Source organism: Chrysemys picta, chromosome 1, assembly GCF_011386835.1.
Source record: "Chrysemys picta bellii isolate R12L10 chromosome 1, ASM1138683v2, whole genome shotgun sequence".
Taxonomy (NCBI): Eukaryota; Metazoa; Chordata; order Testudines; family Emydidae; genus Chrysemys; species Chrysemys picta.
Window position 1 is genome coordinate 195,856,348 of NC_088791.1, and position 17,985 is coordinate 195,874,332.

The 17,985-nt window shown below is 39.0% G+C and overlaps 1 protein-coding gene and 1 long non-coding RNA gene across 11 annotated transcripts in view; one reads left to right on the forward strand and one right to left on the reverse strand.

The window, feature by feature from the left end:
• BRWD1 (bromodomain and WD repeat domain containing 1) overlaps window positions 1–17,985 on the reverse strand; it is a 104,064-nt gene that overhangs the window by 80,160 nt on the left and 5,919 nt on the right. For 8 of the 10 annotated variants that reach the window (XR_010600231.1, XR_010600230.1, XR_006176629.2 and 5 more), the window contains exons 6-11: window positions 16,387–16,485; window positions 15,536–15,696; window positions 12,899–13,120; window positions 7,620–7,720; window positions 3,968–4,038; window positions 2,032–2,132 (exon numbers count right to left, since the gene is read on the reverse strand). Coding sequence is in view for 4 of the 10 variants with exons in the window: in XM_008179836.4 (XP_008178058.2) it covers window positions 2,032–2,132; window positions 3,968–4,038; window positions 7,620–7,720; window positions 12,899–13,120; window positions 15,536–15,696; window positions 16,387–16,485 (755 nt within the window). In the remaining 6 variants the exon portion in view is untranslated. The remainder of the gene's footprint in view (window positions 1–2,031; window positions 2,133–3,967; window positions 4,039–7,619; window positions 7,721–12,898; window positions 13,121–15,535; window positions 15,697–16,386; window positions 16,486–17,985) is intronic. The other 2 variants (XR_010600235.1, XM_065590693.1) reach the window with 1 other exon arrangement.
• LOC135982700 (uncharacterized) lies at window positions 8,423–11,341 on the forward strand. The gene is made up of 2 exons (XR_010600252.1): window positions 8,423–8,502; window positions 10,302–11,341. It is a non-coding gene; the product is annotated as an uncharacterized LOC135982700 (long non-coding RNA).

Here is a 17,985-nt window from a genome sequence, read left to right on the forward strand (position 1 = left end):
TAAAGTATTATTTGGAAAGAAAGCAACTGAGACAAGAGATACAAAGGAAGATAGTAAGTATTTAAAAAGCCATTAATAACTCTTGGGAAAAAATTTAATAACCACATTGAGACCTCAGATCTACAGATAAAATGTAATTCTCATACATCTTTGACACACTTACTTACACTCTGACCACTAGTGCATCACCACTAACACCTATTCTAACATTTAAAACTTCTAAACAACTTCAGTCATTTAAAAAAAAATTAACCTGCCAGAAAAAAGTGTTCTCTTCTCCTGGGCCTAAATATAGAATCCTCTCCATGAACCATACCCGCCCATGGCCCAGGACATGCACTACCCTGTCCTGCACAAGTGATAAGTTTGAGGTATGATAAAAAGCAACTTATGAGCTCTGGAAATAGGATTTTTACACTAAGTGAATACACCACTTTCCAACCAGACACAATTCTTGTTTCTAACCCTGAAAATTACCAAGGTATCTGTCTTTAAAACTGACATGTAGAGGTGTTTTAAACACATTTGATAGTTTTGTATCTCTTTAGAGTCCTGTACAGCTGGACTCATGGTGCCAAAGATGCTTTACTTCATAGGCGAATGATACATAAAAAAATGTGAAAACCTCAAACCCTATTTTATAAAGCATGTGGTACACATTATATACCACACCTTAATGTATTAAGGTTTATTGGCACACAAGTAATGTAACCATTCCCAACTCATACTGCTAAAACCATGATCCTATGGAATTATATTTTACCTGCCCCTCCACCCCCACCTTCATTCTCTCTACATATACATATCTCTCTCTCTAAAAAATGGTATAATATACAAATTAAGAAGTAAGCATGCTTGCTAGTCTACATTCCTCTAATGCTTCTTCACCCATAATAAAGGGTAGATATCTCGTTACTACAGGAGATGAGCAATAAACGGGAGAAACACTAAATCAAATTACCAAATAAGGCAGCAATAACACTTACAAGAACCAAAGGAGAGAAGCTAAGTTTTTATGTTATGGAGGAGGACCCAAGATCACAATGCCTATAAACACAGGGGGCCAAGTTGTCATACACTAAGGCCTCCTTTTATAGTTCTGCAAGTGTGAAGTAAGGGTAAATGTCATTTATTCTTGCTTTAAGGCTCCTTTACACTTCCAGAATGTGACTCAGGCCCCAGAGAACATCTACAAAGGAAGGATTTTTTTTTTTTTAAAGCAGGGAACATGCTAGAAAATACTTAGGCTAGCCATTAAGGAAGTTATTAACAGTAAGAGCAATTGAAGAGAAAATTGGGCACCATCACTGTAGATACTCAGTAGGTTACATAAGCCATTAGGGAAAGCAATGTTGGGAGCAGTCCTATCAAATACAAGGAGTCAGACTAATGCAACTCAAGTGGCCTTTATTTCTTCTTACAACATAAGTATTAGAGCCACTATTTATTGAAAATACCCACTAACTGTACTTCTGATCTAAAATAGTCACTGAATTTCAAGTTATACCATACAGTATTGCAAGCTTAAAGCCATAAGTGATAAATACAACCATTTTAGCATGTATAACCGATATGTAGTAATGCATCACAAATGAAAGTACACACTTATGTCTTGCATGTTTAACATTAAAACCTGATACAAATTCTAATGTAAAACATGCAAGACGTGTGTACTTTCATTTGTGGTGCTGTAATAAATTACACTTCTACAGTGGTATAAATGCAAAGGAGCCTTAAAACAAGAATAACATTTACCTTACTTCATACCTGCAGAACTGTATAAGGAGGCTTTAGTGTATGAAACATACTTAAAATAAAACATACTTAAAAGAATATCATTGTGATATGCTTCCTCAATTCATTAAATCCATATAAGTGTTTCACGTTACTGTCACTTATATTTTCACACCAGTATGCAAAATTTTAATCCAGTAAACTTTTAAAACCATATCTAGAATTCTGCTAGAAGCCCCAACACAGTTCTTCAAGTATTTTAAATAGATGACTTGTAGATTTAACAATCTTACTTACAGCATGGCTTTCCAGTTCAGCTATTTTTTCAGGTGTTTCAGAGCCAAAAAAATACATCCTGATAACATGATCTGTACTGCCTGTTGCTAGAAATGTACCACCTGAAAATTCAAACAGTAATTAAAAAGCTGGCGTGGATAAGAATTTTCATTTGTTACAATATCAGGTAGAACATGATGGATTAAAATTCTGACAGGTGTCAAATTTCTTGCTCTTTTCCCACTATACAAATTTGGAGTGAAACTGCATTTTTCTTAACAAATCCTTTTTTAGCCATAAATAATAAAAAAGTAAAATCACTAAATTTTAGTATGAAAGATTAAAGGAAAGTATAATAGTGAGAACTTTCTAAAACAAGGTTGCAGCTAAAATTATCTACTGTTTTTAGAGTAGAAAGACTTCTCCATAGTTCAAAAGAGTGTTACATTGGCTATTCTTCACTGGAAATACCCACATTGTAAATGAAATGAAGGGTCAAGATGAGAGATTTTATAGCCAGGAAAGAGTAAAGGGGGGGAGGGGGAGAATCCAGACAATACATTTTTCATTCTCCTGCTCTGGTTTATAAAGGCTTCATCCAACCACTGGGAACTGAAAGAAGCATGGTCAAAACATACAAGATATTAAGCCATGTGCAAAGTACATTCAAAGACAATAAATTCACATTACACTTTCTAAATATACTGTTGCCCCCTTGTAAGAATTCGGTGAATTTCAGGGCCTTACAGTTGGTCAGTTTTGGTTACTGAAGAAATACTGATAGGAAGTCACACTGTGTATTTTATTTACATTTCGTACATGTATCCTGCTTCTCTCAATACAGATGAATCCAACTCCAGAAACCCCAGCTCAGTAACCACCTGGAACAGCTACCTTCAGCGCAGTCCCGCCAGGTCTCCAACTGTCCTCTTAACGGCTACAGAACCTTCCCCCTCCTGTATGAGCTTTCATCCTCCAATCATAAGCCAGAAAAGCAGCAGCAGATTTGTCACAAACCTTCTGCCAACCTATTGTTTTTGTGATGACTCTTCAGAGCATTACTGAATGCACAGAGTAGATACATAGATAGATCCCCACTGAAAATGCAAGAGATCATGTAGTTCTCTAGGCTGGAGGTATCAATAGGGCATATCAGTCACGTTCTATGTCATGTAAGAGCCCAACATTGTATTTACAGCTATACTCTTGTTGCCCAACTAGAAAAGAGTGCTCCAGAAGTAGCTGATGTGCTCAGCACAGGAGAGGGCAAAGTAACTTGCAAGGTTCAGTTGCAACAAGTTCTTTGTTAAGAAAGTCTTGTCCATTCTTTCCCAGATGCTAAACGTTATCCATCTGCTAGCCTGATCGGCTGTCCCAGAAGATGCACTACCTGCCTGGAGCCTGCATCCAAGGTGTTACAGAAAGGTTCATCTGTCTCTCTGACAACTACCCCACACTGCTCATCCATGTGGACACTTATGATACTGCCAGGTATGACCCTAATCAGATCAGCAATGACTGTAGGGATCTGGGAGCAAGTGTGAAAGAGTCAGGGGTGCAGATTTAGATTAGATATTATGGAAAACCTAACTGTAAGAGTTGTTAAGCATTGGAATAGGCTTCTGCAAGAGACTGTACAATCCCTGTCATTGGAGATTTTTAAAAACAGGTGGACAAACATCTGTCAGGGATGGTCTAGGCATGCCTTGGGGCAGGGGGCTGAACTAGATAACCTTTAGGTCCATTCTAGCCCTACATTTCTAGGATTCTATAAAACAAGGTTTTGTACAAAGAATAGGATAAAGTTATATGGATCCTTACATCCAATTCTGGAGTGTAAGGAGAGGAATTATAAGCTTTATTACAAGTGCAGGACAGTTGAAATTGACAGAATGTTTCTGTAGATTAGTGGGGAAAAAATGAAAAAATGGCCAATAGCAACATGCATACAACTTACCAATGCTAAAAGAAGAACATAGCATCTGAACTCCAGGCCTGGATTTCTCTGTAAACTTCACTGGCCGATTACTTTAAAAGAAAAAAGTTGCTGAAAAATCAGGACATGCAATGTAAAGATTAAAGGTTAACACAATCTTCCAAAATCTGAGTTCACATTGCCACAAACACATGCACAATCACCAGTGTCAAGGATCTAAAGTGATGTACGTTTTCTTTGTGAGAAGTTAGAATTACAGTAAGCTCAGTTTCCATCCAAGACATCAAATTATTGTGCGTTTGATTTTTTGGAGGGGGGGAGAAAGAGGGCTGTTGATTAATCGCAGTTAACTCATGCGATTAACTCAAAAAAATTAATTGCAATTAATCACAATTTTAATCGCACTGTTAAACAATAGAACACCAACTGAAAATTTTTTTGGATGTTTTTCTACATTTTCATATACACCTCTACCCTGATATAACACGATCCAATATAACAGTCATTCGGATAAAAGACAGTAAAGCAGCGCTCCAGGGGGACGGGGCTGCACACTCCGGCGGATCAAAGCAAGTGTGATATAACGCAGTTTCACCTATAACGTGGTAAGATTTTTTGGCTCCCGAGGACAGCGTTATATTGGGGCAGAGGTGTAGTATTCTGTGTTGTAACTCAAATCAAAGAGTATATTGTTTATTACAAATATTTGCACTGTAAAAATGATAAAAAATAGTATTTTTCAATTGACCTCATACTAGTACTGTATTGCAATCTCTTTGTCGTGAAAGTACAACTTACAAATGTAGATTTTTTGTTACATAACTGAACTCAAAAACAAAACAATGTAAAACTTCAGAGTGTACAAGTCCACTCGGTCCTACTTCTTATTCAGCCAATCACCCAGACAAATAAGTTCGTTTACATTTACAGGAGATAATGCTGCCCACTTCTTATTTACAATGTCACCAGAAAGTGAGAACAGGCATTTGCATGGCACTTGTGTAGCCAGCATCGCAAGGTATTTACATGCCAGATATACTAAACATTCATAGGCCCGTTCATGCTTCGGCCACCATTCCAGAGAACATGCTTCCATGCTGATGATGCTCATTAAAAAAATGCGTTAATTCAATTTGTGACTGAACACCTTGGGGGAGAATTGTATGTCCCATGTTCTATTTTACCTGCATTCTGCCACATATTTCATGTTATAGCAGTCTCCAATGGATGACCCAGCACATGTTGTTCATTTTAAGAACACTTTCATGGCACATTTAACAAAACACAAAGAAGATACCAATGTGAGATTTCTAAAGATAGCTACAGCACTCCACCCAAGGTTTAAGAATCTGAAGTGCCTTCCAAAATCTGAGAGGGACGAGGTGTGGAGCATGCTTTCAGAAGGCTTTAAAGAGCAACACTCTGATGCAGAAACTACAAAACCCGAACCACCAAAAAAGAAAATCAACCTTCTGCTGGTGGCATCTGACTCGGATAATGAAAATGAACATGCATCAGTCTGTACTGCTTTGGAATGTTATCGAGCAGAACCCATCATCAGCATGGATGCATATCCCCTGGAATGGTGGTTGAAGCATGAAGGGATATATGAATCTTTAGCACATCTCGCATGTAAACATCTTGCGACACCTGCTACAAACAGTGCCATGAGAACACCTGTTCTCACTTTCAGGTCACATTGTAAACAAGAAGCGGGCAGTATTATCTTCTGCAAATGTAAACAAACTTGTTTGTTTGGGTGATTGGCTGAACAAGAAGTAGGTCTGAGTGAACTTGCAGGCTCTAAAATTTTACGTTTTATTTTTTAATGTAGTTTTTTTCGTACATAATTCTATATTTGTAAGTTCAACTTTCATGATAAAGAGACTGCGCTACAGTACTTGTATAAGGCGAATTGAAAAATACTATTTATTTTGTTTTTATACAGTGCAAATAAAAAATATAGTAAGCACTGTACTCTTTGTATTCTGTGTTGTAATTTAAATCAATATATTTGAAAATGTAGAAAACATCCAAAATATTTAAATAAATGGTATTCTATTGTTGTTTAATCACATGATTAATCAGATTAATCACGCAATTAATTTTTTTAATCACTTGACAGTCAATTTTTTTTTTTTAATATATTCGTGAATTTATGAATACACACACTGAAAGAGCAGAGGTAATATGGAGTTCCCCACAGTTTGGGTTTTCTCTTCTTTGCAAATCTGATTTACACACTCCATGACATGTCCAATAAGTGCTATGTTGGTGACATTGCACCACATATGGAGCTTGGCCTACAGGGGTAAGGTATTTCCCAGGATTCTGAAGTTTCATGTAATTTTATGAGGTGTAAAACAGATTTAAAAATCAAAGTTTTGCAAAGATATGCAACTGTTGAGTAAAAAGCTTGGTTTTTTGACGATGCAATGTCACCAGCTAAGCATGTATTGTAATCACTCATGGAATAGATACTGATAAATATGGATCTGGGAGAGATGAAAAGGTAAGATTTTAAAAAGTCAGTTATATGCCCAACTTTGTTAATGAAGAAAAAAAATCCTGCAACTGAAATGCTGTTCTACTCCAAAAATTAACTGTAAAAATGGCATTTTATGTTTCCATGTTAATTACCTTAATGATTTCCAGAACACAGGTATTTTGTTTACAAAACTCCCTCATATAACAAGGCAAGAATTATGTCTTATGTTTGTACATCACCCAGCACAATGGGGGCCAAATCCTGATTGCGGACTTTGGACACAATAATATTAAATGTAAAGTGCTTTGCGATCTACAGTTGAAATGCACTAATAGAAGTAAATGTTACTTGTATTTATTTTTTAAACTTATTTTTAAACTGCTAGCCCTATAAACAAACTGGGAACAGAGAGTGAACCTTGGACTTTTCTGGGTCACATATCAGTAAAATGCTCTTTGAGCCAAACTGTGACTTAGTAACACCTTTGCAACTACACTGACTTCACTGGCACAGGCGTAAGTGACTTCTTTTCACAATCTGAATTACAGGCTTTTTTGCTCAAGTACTGGAAGTTTCTACATTAGACATACTGGAACAGTTCAACAAATTTGAGTATTCTGTATTAGATATTTGACCACTTCCATGGAATAATGTTAAATTTATTCTGATCATGTATTTCTGCTTAGTACTAGGAATATTACTAATTTAGTAAACAAATTCCATATCAAAACTGTAAATTGTGGCAGTTATGAATTGAACACGATAACAGCATCTTTTAAATACACTTGTATACACAAGTTTCATTAAATGAACAAAAGTAGGGGGTCCCAGAACAACAGGACTGTCAAACTCAGACAGCAAAAATACCTTTACTATATGGGTCTAATATACTAAGATTTTCAATTTTACTTTTCCCAGTGTTTCTGATGTCGTAAGAATCTAGTGAATTGGCTTGTTCATTCCTCAGGACAATGAATCGAGCACAAGTCTGTAATGAATGAAATGTGTAATGGCACTTAAATATTCTGTAGGCTGCTGTATGGGATATTTTAAGCTTTTCTATGTGTAAACATCAAAAGATTATTTATATTTAAAAAGTCAATTTACACTCCCCAAAATAACTGCCATCTTATAATCAAGAAAGGGAAGACATCTGAGGAGCTAAACAGGAACCCACTTGCATACCTGAATTTCATGGAATCTGCATCCCATTGCCAAAAGCAAACAGTTCCATCTGCACCAGTAGAGACCATGTAGCGCATGGAGCCTTTGACCATTGGACTAAACTAAAGTTAAAGCCATACACAAGAAATGTTAAGTTAAAAAAGTTGCAATTTTTTTTTAATGACAATGTTCCCTGTTTGAAATTTTATAAGAAAGAAAATAAGTTAACTTTTTACAAATTCATATTATTTAATTATTCTAGATTCTAATGAATTATGGGAACAGTTGAAATTCAATTGCTGACACATACAACAAAGTTATAGGTCCTGAAATAGAAGGTTTTAAGTTGGTTTATCTTGTGTATTCTAGCCATAACCAGCCATAACTATATTTAAAAGAAAAAAAGAGGCAAGTGCAAGAAATGTTTTATTCCTTTTAAAAAAAATCTCAATTGACTATCACAGTTCATTGAAAATTTGTCAGTGAATTGTTCTAGGTAGCAAACACAGCATTCTAAAGACAGTGGAGGAAATCTGCACTAAGCAGGTACTTGTTATGTGTTCGGTTTTAACCAGGTCACACACAAACTAGCATTGTCTAACCCAGGGGTCGGCAACCTACGGTACGCCTGCCAAATACGGCACGCAAGCCAATTTTGAATGGCATGCTGCCGAGGTCCCGGCCCTCAGCCTCACTCAGTCCCCCCCGCACACTGCTCTCCCCTGCAGGGGCAGGAGGCAGAAGCTTGGTCCTGTGGCAGCCAAGCTTCTCCCCTCCCCCGCTCCTGCCCCTCCTCCTCCCCCTCCCTGCGCCAATCAGCTGATGGCCCTTGCGAGAGGGAGGGGGAGCGGAGCGGAGCAGAGCAGCAGTGTGCTTCCTGCTCCATAGAGGAGGCAGAGAAGAGGTAGGGACGGGATCTTGGGGAAGGGGGTGGAACAGGGCATATCCCTTCCAGCCCCGTGCCATGAGCCACTTAGGGTAGGGGGCTGGGAGCACCCCCACGAGCCGAGCACCCCAGCCTTCTGCGCTGAACACCCCCCCACACACACCCAGCCTTCTGCCCTGCACCTCCACACACACCCAGCCCTCTGCCCTGACCCCCCCCACCCCCTAGACTTCTGCCCTGACCTTTGAACCCCTCCCCCACACACACACAGCCCTCTGCCCTGACCCCTGAACCCCGCCCCCACCACCAACTCTGGGGTCCCGGCCGCCGGCCCCGCTCAGCCCGCTGCCAGCCTAAGTGAACAGAACCCCAGGCTGGCAGCAGACTGAGCAGGCTGGCGGTGTAAGATCAGCATTTTAATTTAATTTTAAATGAAGCTTCTTAAACATTTTGAAAACCTTGTTTACTTTACATACAACATTAGTTTAGTTATATAATATAGACTTAGAGACTATGGTTAAAACACAGCACTCGCATTAAAGTACACCTCTACCCTGATATAACGCGACCCGATATAACACGAATGCGGATATAACGCGGTAAAGCAGTGCTCCGGGTGGGGCGGGGCTGCGCACTCCAGTGGATCAAAGCAAGTTCGATATAATGCGGTTTCACCTGTAACGAGGTAAGATTTTTTGGCTCCCGAGGACAGCGTTATATTGAGGTAGAGGTGTACATTATATATTGAAAGTAGAGAGTGGATTACCTACTACACACAACAGAACATACAGAATAACCTTGTACATTGTTTATTTCCAAAATACGAGTCCTATGTTTGCGTGTTTTAAGATAAAGTCAGAAACTGTGGACTGCTGTTTCTCAAGCATAGGGTGTTTTTCTTAACACATTATCAAATCAATTTAATTCTGAAATATAAAGTCTTGGAATATTTTATGGGGTAAGTTTAAAATAAATTGATATTAAACCTGAGAAATAGTTCTTTGAAAGGAATATTCCTCTGCAATATTCACAATATCCTAACATACAAGTGGGATATGAAACTGATTAATCTATTTTTACTCTAAACTGAGAGAAATGGAAACAAGTGACAAGATTACAATATTTTAAAGTCTTGATTTTAATAATTTATGTTGACATAAAAAAGTCAAGATAGTATGTTTTCGTGCATATATGAGTTTTATTTTTGTTTTGTATCATTCAGTATTAATGTATTTTCTCTTAAATGAAATATAATTTTTACCCTAATATTGTCCTTTTATTAAAAAAGAACCAAAACTATTCTTTCATTAACTTCAGTGGAAGAAGGGGTTATGTCAGAAAACCACAGTAACTTTCATTAAGTCCCCCCCCCCACGGATTTAGAAGCCAAACTTTAGGCACCTGTAGTTTTGAAAATTCTGACCTTAGTACTGGTAAATATGTCAATACCATACAGATACTTTGAAAGAAAATTCAGTCATGTCAAAACCACAAAGTTTAAAATAACCTGCCACATTTACCTCCCCCTCCAACCTATCAGAACATCAATTTGCTGTAAAATTTTTACTGGATGAATTAGGAGTTATTTGTCTCAAAGTGATTTGTCTCAAAATACAAAAGTAGTAACTAATTTTCACAGTCAGAGGGTATTAACATAACAGAGCCATTAAGTCCAGGCTCTTATCACATGGGCAGCAGAATTTCCCTAGACTTTGGCCACCAATTGAGAGTCAGATACTTGTCCTCCTATAGGCTAGCTAATCTTAGTGCATCCTCTGACTAGTCTAACTGCTATTACTGAATTAATTTCTCTTTAGCTTTCCTGACTCAACACAAAAACATCCCTGGTCATGTCTACACTAGAGGCATTACAGCAGCACAGCTACACCACTGAAGCTATTGTTACCCATCAGCTCTGTGTTCTTGGGGAACCAGGGTGCAGTACCCAGCCTGTCTGCCTCATGGAAGACCTTCCCCCCACCCAGCCTCTGCTTGAACCAAAGCAGATCAGAAGAAAGACTTACAAAAAGGCAATGAAACGGCAGTGGGGGAGACTCCTAAACTCCTCCAGACAAGGGTGACAGGATTAAGGAAACTCCCCTAGCCTCATTTGCATTGAAGATGGGACAGGGAGGCATCTCCATTAGCATACAGAATAGAGAACAGAGATTGCAAGGCAAGAACCACACTGAACTATGGGACCAGAAAAGCACTGCATGATGGGAATCTCTGCTCCAGATGTTAATGAACCCACACCTGCACACACCCAGCTCAGTAGTTATCGGGCCAATTCTAGTAATAAATCCTTTATTGGTATCCAAAATAGTGAAGCCGCCTGCCTAATTACATTGGGAGCTCCCTGGAAAGAACACCTCCCATTGCAGGAATGATCAGCTCCTATTGTCTAGCCTGAACAAAACAACTTTGGTATATTCCCTTGAGCCATCAGTTTAGCCATAAACAAAGCTAGTGTTCTCCCTTGAACCATTGCTCTTCCCCTACAAAAACTCCTACCCATGCTCAAGTAAGTATTTTGATGCCTGGATCCAAAATCTGCATTAGTTCCATTGGGACTTCATCTTCTCCTGACTGATCGTGCTGGGGGTTCTGCAGGTCTCCAGCACTCCAGTCCCTCAGCTACCACCACCACCTGGGAACCCCGATCGATTCAAGCTTCATGGAATGATGAGAACCCATCTCTCTCTATCTCTCGGTATAGCCTTCTGACCCTGACTTGTGTGATCAGTTATAGTTTTCTAAACCTGACTTTTATAATTAAATTTAAGTTAGATTTATTATAACTGTTTTGTTTGTTTGGCTCCCCTATAGTTATTACCTGGCAATAAATAACTTTCATGATTAAGCTGGTTGCCTCTCTCTACCCCCCCCCCCCGGGTGTTTTTTTGGCTTCCTCATTCGTTCTGCAGCAACGCTCCACGTACCTAAAATAAATATCCCTGCAGCGCACAAAAATCCTGTGGGGTTTGCTCATGAGGTGGGTTACTACCAGGACAATTGTAATGTGAAAGTGGGGATAGGGACTGAACACAGGACATGTGCTGAACATGGGACATATGAGTCTGCTGAGTCCAGGGGCATATAAGGGTGACACCTTGGAAAAGCTGCTCCACCCAGCCTACTGAGTCCAGTGACATAAAAGGAGTTAGCTTGGGAGTGCTGATTAACCCGGTCCTCTCAGACACGCTCTGTTAATGTGTGTGTGTGTTCGTTCGTCCAATTCTAGGGCTGGAAGAACCCAGCCCTGGGGACTGTGGGTCCTGCAGGATAGCTCCATTGGGAGGGAACTTGCAGAAGGGAGAAGTAGAGCTCCGTATGAGAACACAAGTGACACAAGCAGTACACTGATAGAATTACAGAACCCCCCCAGCCCCAAGAAGAGTAACCTTAATAAATGAGCATATCCCAAAGTAACAGGCAAATCTGGTAACACTATGCCACTCCAACCCTGTAGCATAGACGCATGCTACAGTTATGGAATAGGTTTTTCCTATTACTGTAAGAACTCCAACTTCCAAAGCAGCAGTAGATAGATTGATCTAAGAACTTTTTTTGTTGATCCAGCTATGTCTACCCCAGGGATTAGGTTGGCACAGCTACAGTGCTCAGGTGTAGATTTTTCCACACCCCTGAATGCCGTAGCTTTGTTGACCTAAATTTTGATGATAGATCAGGCCTATATTTTTTGTCCAATTTATCTCAGATTTTGTTTATAGGTTTAGCCAGGCTAGTGCCTTTGAGTTTCTTTTTTTATAAATGGAATTCTGTGATTTGAGAGCCACATGAGGTCGCAACTGGCTTCCTCTCTTCACAACACCTGAACTTGCTGAAAGCTAAGTGTTTAATGTCTAAACTTCTTTCTTTGCTTTTTGAACATGTCTTGCACTTCAATTTGCTGGAACACTTATAAAAGTATTTATATGTACTTTCCTCAAGTCAAGACCTTCACAATATTTAAGGACTGCGTGAGTTTTTTTTAAAAACCACTACTATCAGCCAAAATTCTAGCTAGTTAGAAGTGTAGGGTGTATTAATCAGGCTCAGGCAAGAGAACAGCAAAATAAATCTGACTCCTGAATGTTGTCTTTTACCGTATTGCTACTTGCTTCTATTTGGACAACGCTTTTCGCTTATATACACATTTGTCAAAATAAGATACTGGATTTTTATCCAATACTACAATTCTACTAACAGCGAAATAAAACCACAAGATCAAATAAAACATGTTACCTTCTGTTTTACACTAAAACTGTCAATGGTTTTTACAACGAATTTGGAGGCATAAAACTAAACATCATTATAGTATTAGTATGTTTTAATGCTTGTGTGCTATTAGATGTTGAAAACACAAAGCTACAAGATGAAGGATAGACATGCCTATTAATTAGAAATATACCTGTAAAGATGTAATAGATCCCGTGTGTCCCTGGAGCACAGCAACTGGTGCGCAAGTTCTCAGACACCATACCCTGATCATTTTATCACAGCTTCCAGCTGCAATCATAGTGTTTTCATAATTCACAGCCATATCAGAAATCTCGGCTGAATGACCTCGTAGTGTGGCGAGCAACCGGCCATTGTGAGTTGACCAAATTTTCACCAAGCAATCATCTGAACCCTAAGAAAAAAGGGTTACAGAACCCGGCATAAGTTCAAGTTTATAAATACTCAAGATACTATCTGCTTCAGCTTTGTCTTTAAAGATGATGAAATACATTCTGAGTCTGGAAAATTAAGATTTTCTATTAAACCCTGCTTATGCTATTGGTGTTTATGGAACCTAAAATTTAGTCATATTGCATAGTGGCTCGAGTCACAAAAATTAGTGAAAAAATTACATCCCTTTCATCGAATTAGGCATCTATCTCTGCTTGGGATTCTCACCCATGAACCCTCACCTGAAGTTAGGTGCCTAAGCTATGTTTTTTAAGAAACAACCATGGGAAGGAGGAGGGAGGAGGAAGCAGCCTTCAACTTTTAGCCCAGTGGGTAGAGCACTCATCTGGGGTGTGGAAGACTCAATTTCACCCTCTGTCTAATGTGGAGTAGGGACTTGAACTTGGATTTCCCACCTCTCAGGTGAGTCCTAGCCAGTGGACTATAGAATATTTTGGTGTGGGTCTCAATCTCTCCTGTTGAGGCTATTCCATTGTGCATAAATAATTATTCACTGAGCCAAAGAGAAAAAAAAAATATGAGTACACCGGACCCCCGCTAGAACGCAGGGTTTTGGATCCATGTGCAGTCCTGCATTAACACGGGGACCGCGTTACCATGGATTCCAATGAAAGTAATTAAATTTGGGATCCATGCGCGGTCCCCCGCTATAACCGAATTCGCACTATAAAGATGCGCGTTCTAGCGAGAGTCTGCTGTATAATCCAAGAGCTACAGCATTCACCTGAGAGGTAAAAAATGCAAGTTCAAATTTCTTCGCCACATCAGGTATAGGAGAGAAACGAACTAGGAACTCCCACATGCAAGTGAGTGCCCTATCCACTGGAATAAAGATAAGACAGGCTGCCTCCTTCTCCCCCCAGCCCATCACTCCCTCCCAGCATTCATAGATTCATCGATTCCAGGACTGGAAAGGACCTCGAGAGGTCATCGAGTCCAGTCCCCTGCCCTCATGGCAGGACCAAATACTGTCTAGACCATCCCAGATAGACATTTATCTAACCTACTCTTAAATATCGCCAGAGATGGAGATTCCACAACCTCCCTAGGCAGTTTATTCCAGTGTTTACCCACCCTGACAGTTAGGAACTTTTTCCTAATGTCCAACCTAAACCTCCCTTGCTGCAGTTTAAGCCCATTGCTTCTTGTTCTATCCTTAGGGGCTAAAGTGAACAAGTTTTCTCCCTCCTCCTTATGACACCCTTTTAGATCCTGAAAACTGCTATCATGTCCCCTTCTCAGTCTTCTCTTTTCCAAACTAAACAAACCCAATTCTTTCAGCCTTCCTTCATAGGTCATGTTCTCAAAACCTTTAATCATTCTTGTTGCTCTTCTCTGGACCCTCTCCAATTTCTCCACATCTTTCTTGAAATGTGGTGCCCAGAACTGGACACAATACTCCAGTTGAGGCCTAACCAGTGCAGAGTAGACCGGAAGAATGACTTCTCGTGTTTTGCTCACAACACACCTGTTAATGATCCCAGAATCATGTTTGCTTTGCACATTGACAGAGTATTCTGGCATACTCTGAGAACAACAACTGGATCAAGCCTCACAAGTGGGGCAACACCCAGCCTGAAGATCCTGCTGGGGCTTAGACCTGAGAGAGGCACCTGGAGTGTGTGCATACTCATTAGCAGAAACCTAGGCATCTAGGGGACACTGCTGGTGGGAACTCAGACACTGGGGAATTTTAGACACCAGCTGAGCAGAGGTTTTGAGGATCTCAGTGGTGCCTAAATGTTTAATTTAGGCATATAACTTCCGTTTTAGCTGCTTAAATCGTTCTGTTAATCTAGCCTTAAGTGGAAAAAAGTTAGTTTCAGCCTGTTTGATGACACAAAAGTCATCCCTTGTTATTCAGGCTTACTCTGAAGTTCACAGTAACCTAGTTTCATCCAAATAGATAACAGCAGTTTTTGATATCAAACACAAGCAGAAGACATTTGAAATGACATCAAAATAATCTGACTTTTTGTTAATTTTCTCTCCATTACCAAATCCACAAAATAACGGCAGTTAAAACAAAAGCTCTATACCATAAAACCAGTCGTCTTCTCCACTATTCACAAAGATGCAACACCCAAAACAAAGAAATGTATCAAAGAAAAAAGCATGTATGTAGACATCAGTACCTAATAAGCAATAACAGCTAAAAGTTCAAAAATGCTCCCCTCCATACACATGCCAAACAGTTCACCCAAATGAAGTGCATGGGCTAATTAGCTTTATTTCTAAACTTTAAATTCTGAGGTCTGAATATTTCAGGCATAAATAATAAGCATTTAAAAGCTACTTTCCCGATATCCAATTAGAAATAGTTCTAGAAGACCCAGCATTCATAGCATCAACTCACAGTAAATATTCGGTGTCCAGTCCTATCAAATGCAACACAGTAGACTGCAGAGAGATGGCCAAGAATCCGCCTGTGCATCCTTATGTGCTGATACATACTTCCTGGAAATGATGTTCTATAGGTTGCATACCCAGTTAATTGTTTTGCACGATTTACTTCCACTAAAACAAATACAAATAGATTAAAGAATGCAAGCAAAAAAAAATAAATCATCCTGTGAAAAGCCATGTTTAAAAATTATTTCTAGGGGGCTTAGATGATGATTAAAAAAAACAGGTCTCCTGTAGATAGCCACTCTGTCTTGCTTCCATAACCAATAGATTACTGGATTTAGTAAAGTGACTCTCTAGCTTGTGTACAGAACGCCAAAGTTTATTCTGAGTTTGTGGGTTTATGTTACAAAGAAGCAGGGCAGCTTTTTAATGTAATCTCGCCCCAAATAAAGTAGGGTTGTTTTTTTTTTTTGTTTTGTTTTTTACAAAGACACAGCATCTTCTACCTCACATTTTGCCATGTACTTTCATAAACAAGAGAGTCCTTTTAACCAAACACCACTGACTTGCAGATACCATAAGTATCTCTATTTGCTTATTAGTACACTGGGTTTTTTAAAGCAGAAAGACTTTCATTTAGAATCTAACACCTTTCTCCTGCAATGAATTCTACATGGGTGGACCCCTGTGCTCATGCAGAGCCCCACTGAAGTAATATAAAATTCTATAGGTATACTTTTAGAGCTGGTTCTTAAATGCAATTTCCATCACTATTTATATGAAGAGAAGCATAGAGAATATAAGTGTCAAGAAATACATATTACACTGAAGTTAGAAGTGATTTTATCATCTACGTACCAAGGTTTGGTGGAGGGCCATAGTTTACAGGAATTTCAGGAGGTCTTCCTCTACGAAGAGCAGCTAAAGCAGAGCCCTTCCAAACAGTATTCCTGCAATCTTTGACATCAATGTTAGTTGTATTGAAAGTTACCCATAAGAACACATTTCAGAAAAGCAAAACAAATGTTACTGTTCTGAAATCCATTATAAAGTTTAGCAAAAACAGTAATGAATAAGCCTGCCAAAGGGCCTCGTACTGCAATATTAAATTTAACAAGAGCTGAAGGAGCTCAGAACCTCTCAACCTAAAACTTTCCAACAACAGTTTGAAAGCCTAGTTTTAAGACAGGTTACAATACTGGTCCTGACAAGGGAGGTTTAATAATGACACAGACAGTCACTTGCTCCAAAGGCTCAGAGGACTTTATTTGTGAAGTACCAACATACTCATTTCTGCACAAAATACAGATGCTACATTTATACAGTAAATGATTTACTAATTGAGTTATCTGCATTATTGATGCGGTTATAAATAAAGCAACAAAATAACTCTGGCTATTCAAAGTCCACTTATAAAGTTTTTTTGCAAAATATATTTTTAGCAACATCTGTCTTCATGGCAGTTTACAGATGATAAAAATAAGATCACATGTGTCTAGGCTACTCTTGAAAAGTATTATGGGTCCCTTTTTCCAAAACAACGAAAGCACTTAAAGATTTATTTAAAACAAGAAGTTTCCCCTCAAAGAACTGCACTCTGTCCATCCAATATCACCATAAGAAACTTTTTTACATGTTATATGTAGTAAGTAGCTAGTACTGCAGATCGGGTTGCACAAGCATTTCCATTCTACCCGTTTTATATCTTTCCAACACTGTCACCTTTTAGGCTGACATTTTATAGGACTGTTTTCTGCCCAAAGGCGGCTTTTTTTTTATCATCTATTTATTTATTTATTTTTAAATTTGTGCCAATGGGTCAGCTGTTTGACTACAGGAAGAGAGGAGACTTTCCCCAATATTAAAAGTTATTTATTTAAACAGGTCGAGTGCTGAAATGGCGGCAAGTCTGATTCACAACAAATGCAAAGTCACTGCCCCATTCACTGTGGAGCTAGTGAAGTGCAGAAGAGAGGTAACTGGGAAATGCAGTGGCATCTGCTAAAATAGTCCACACCATAAAATGCAGTTAAAAAAATAATACAAACCCCACAGAATTTCTCTCACATACAAATACACTAGAAACACCTGAAGGTCTTACTGATTACTTAATCACCAGCCTAGCATTACTGTCAACCATCCACGATCAGAAATGAGGCCCGACTTCACAAGTATTACTAAAATGTGAATGGGAAGACACTGCTGGATTGGTTTTGGCACAATTGGTGGTGTTATATATAGTGAGCCATTTCTATCAAACACAAAGTGCAGGAGCTCTCCTACTCCAAAAAATGAATCACTACCATGTTATCCCGCGAGATCCACAAGCAGAGTCAAAAAGGGACTGGCATTTGTGTACAGAGTGCCTTAATACACTGAAAAGCCCCATCATGATCTGAGGCAGATACTCAGAGAGGTATCTCCACAAATTGAGATTGGAATGGACCTCAGCTGAAG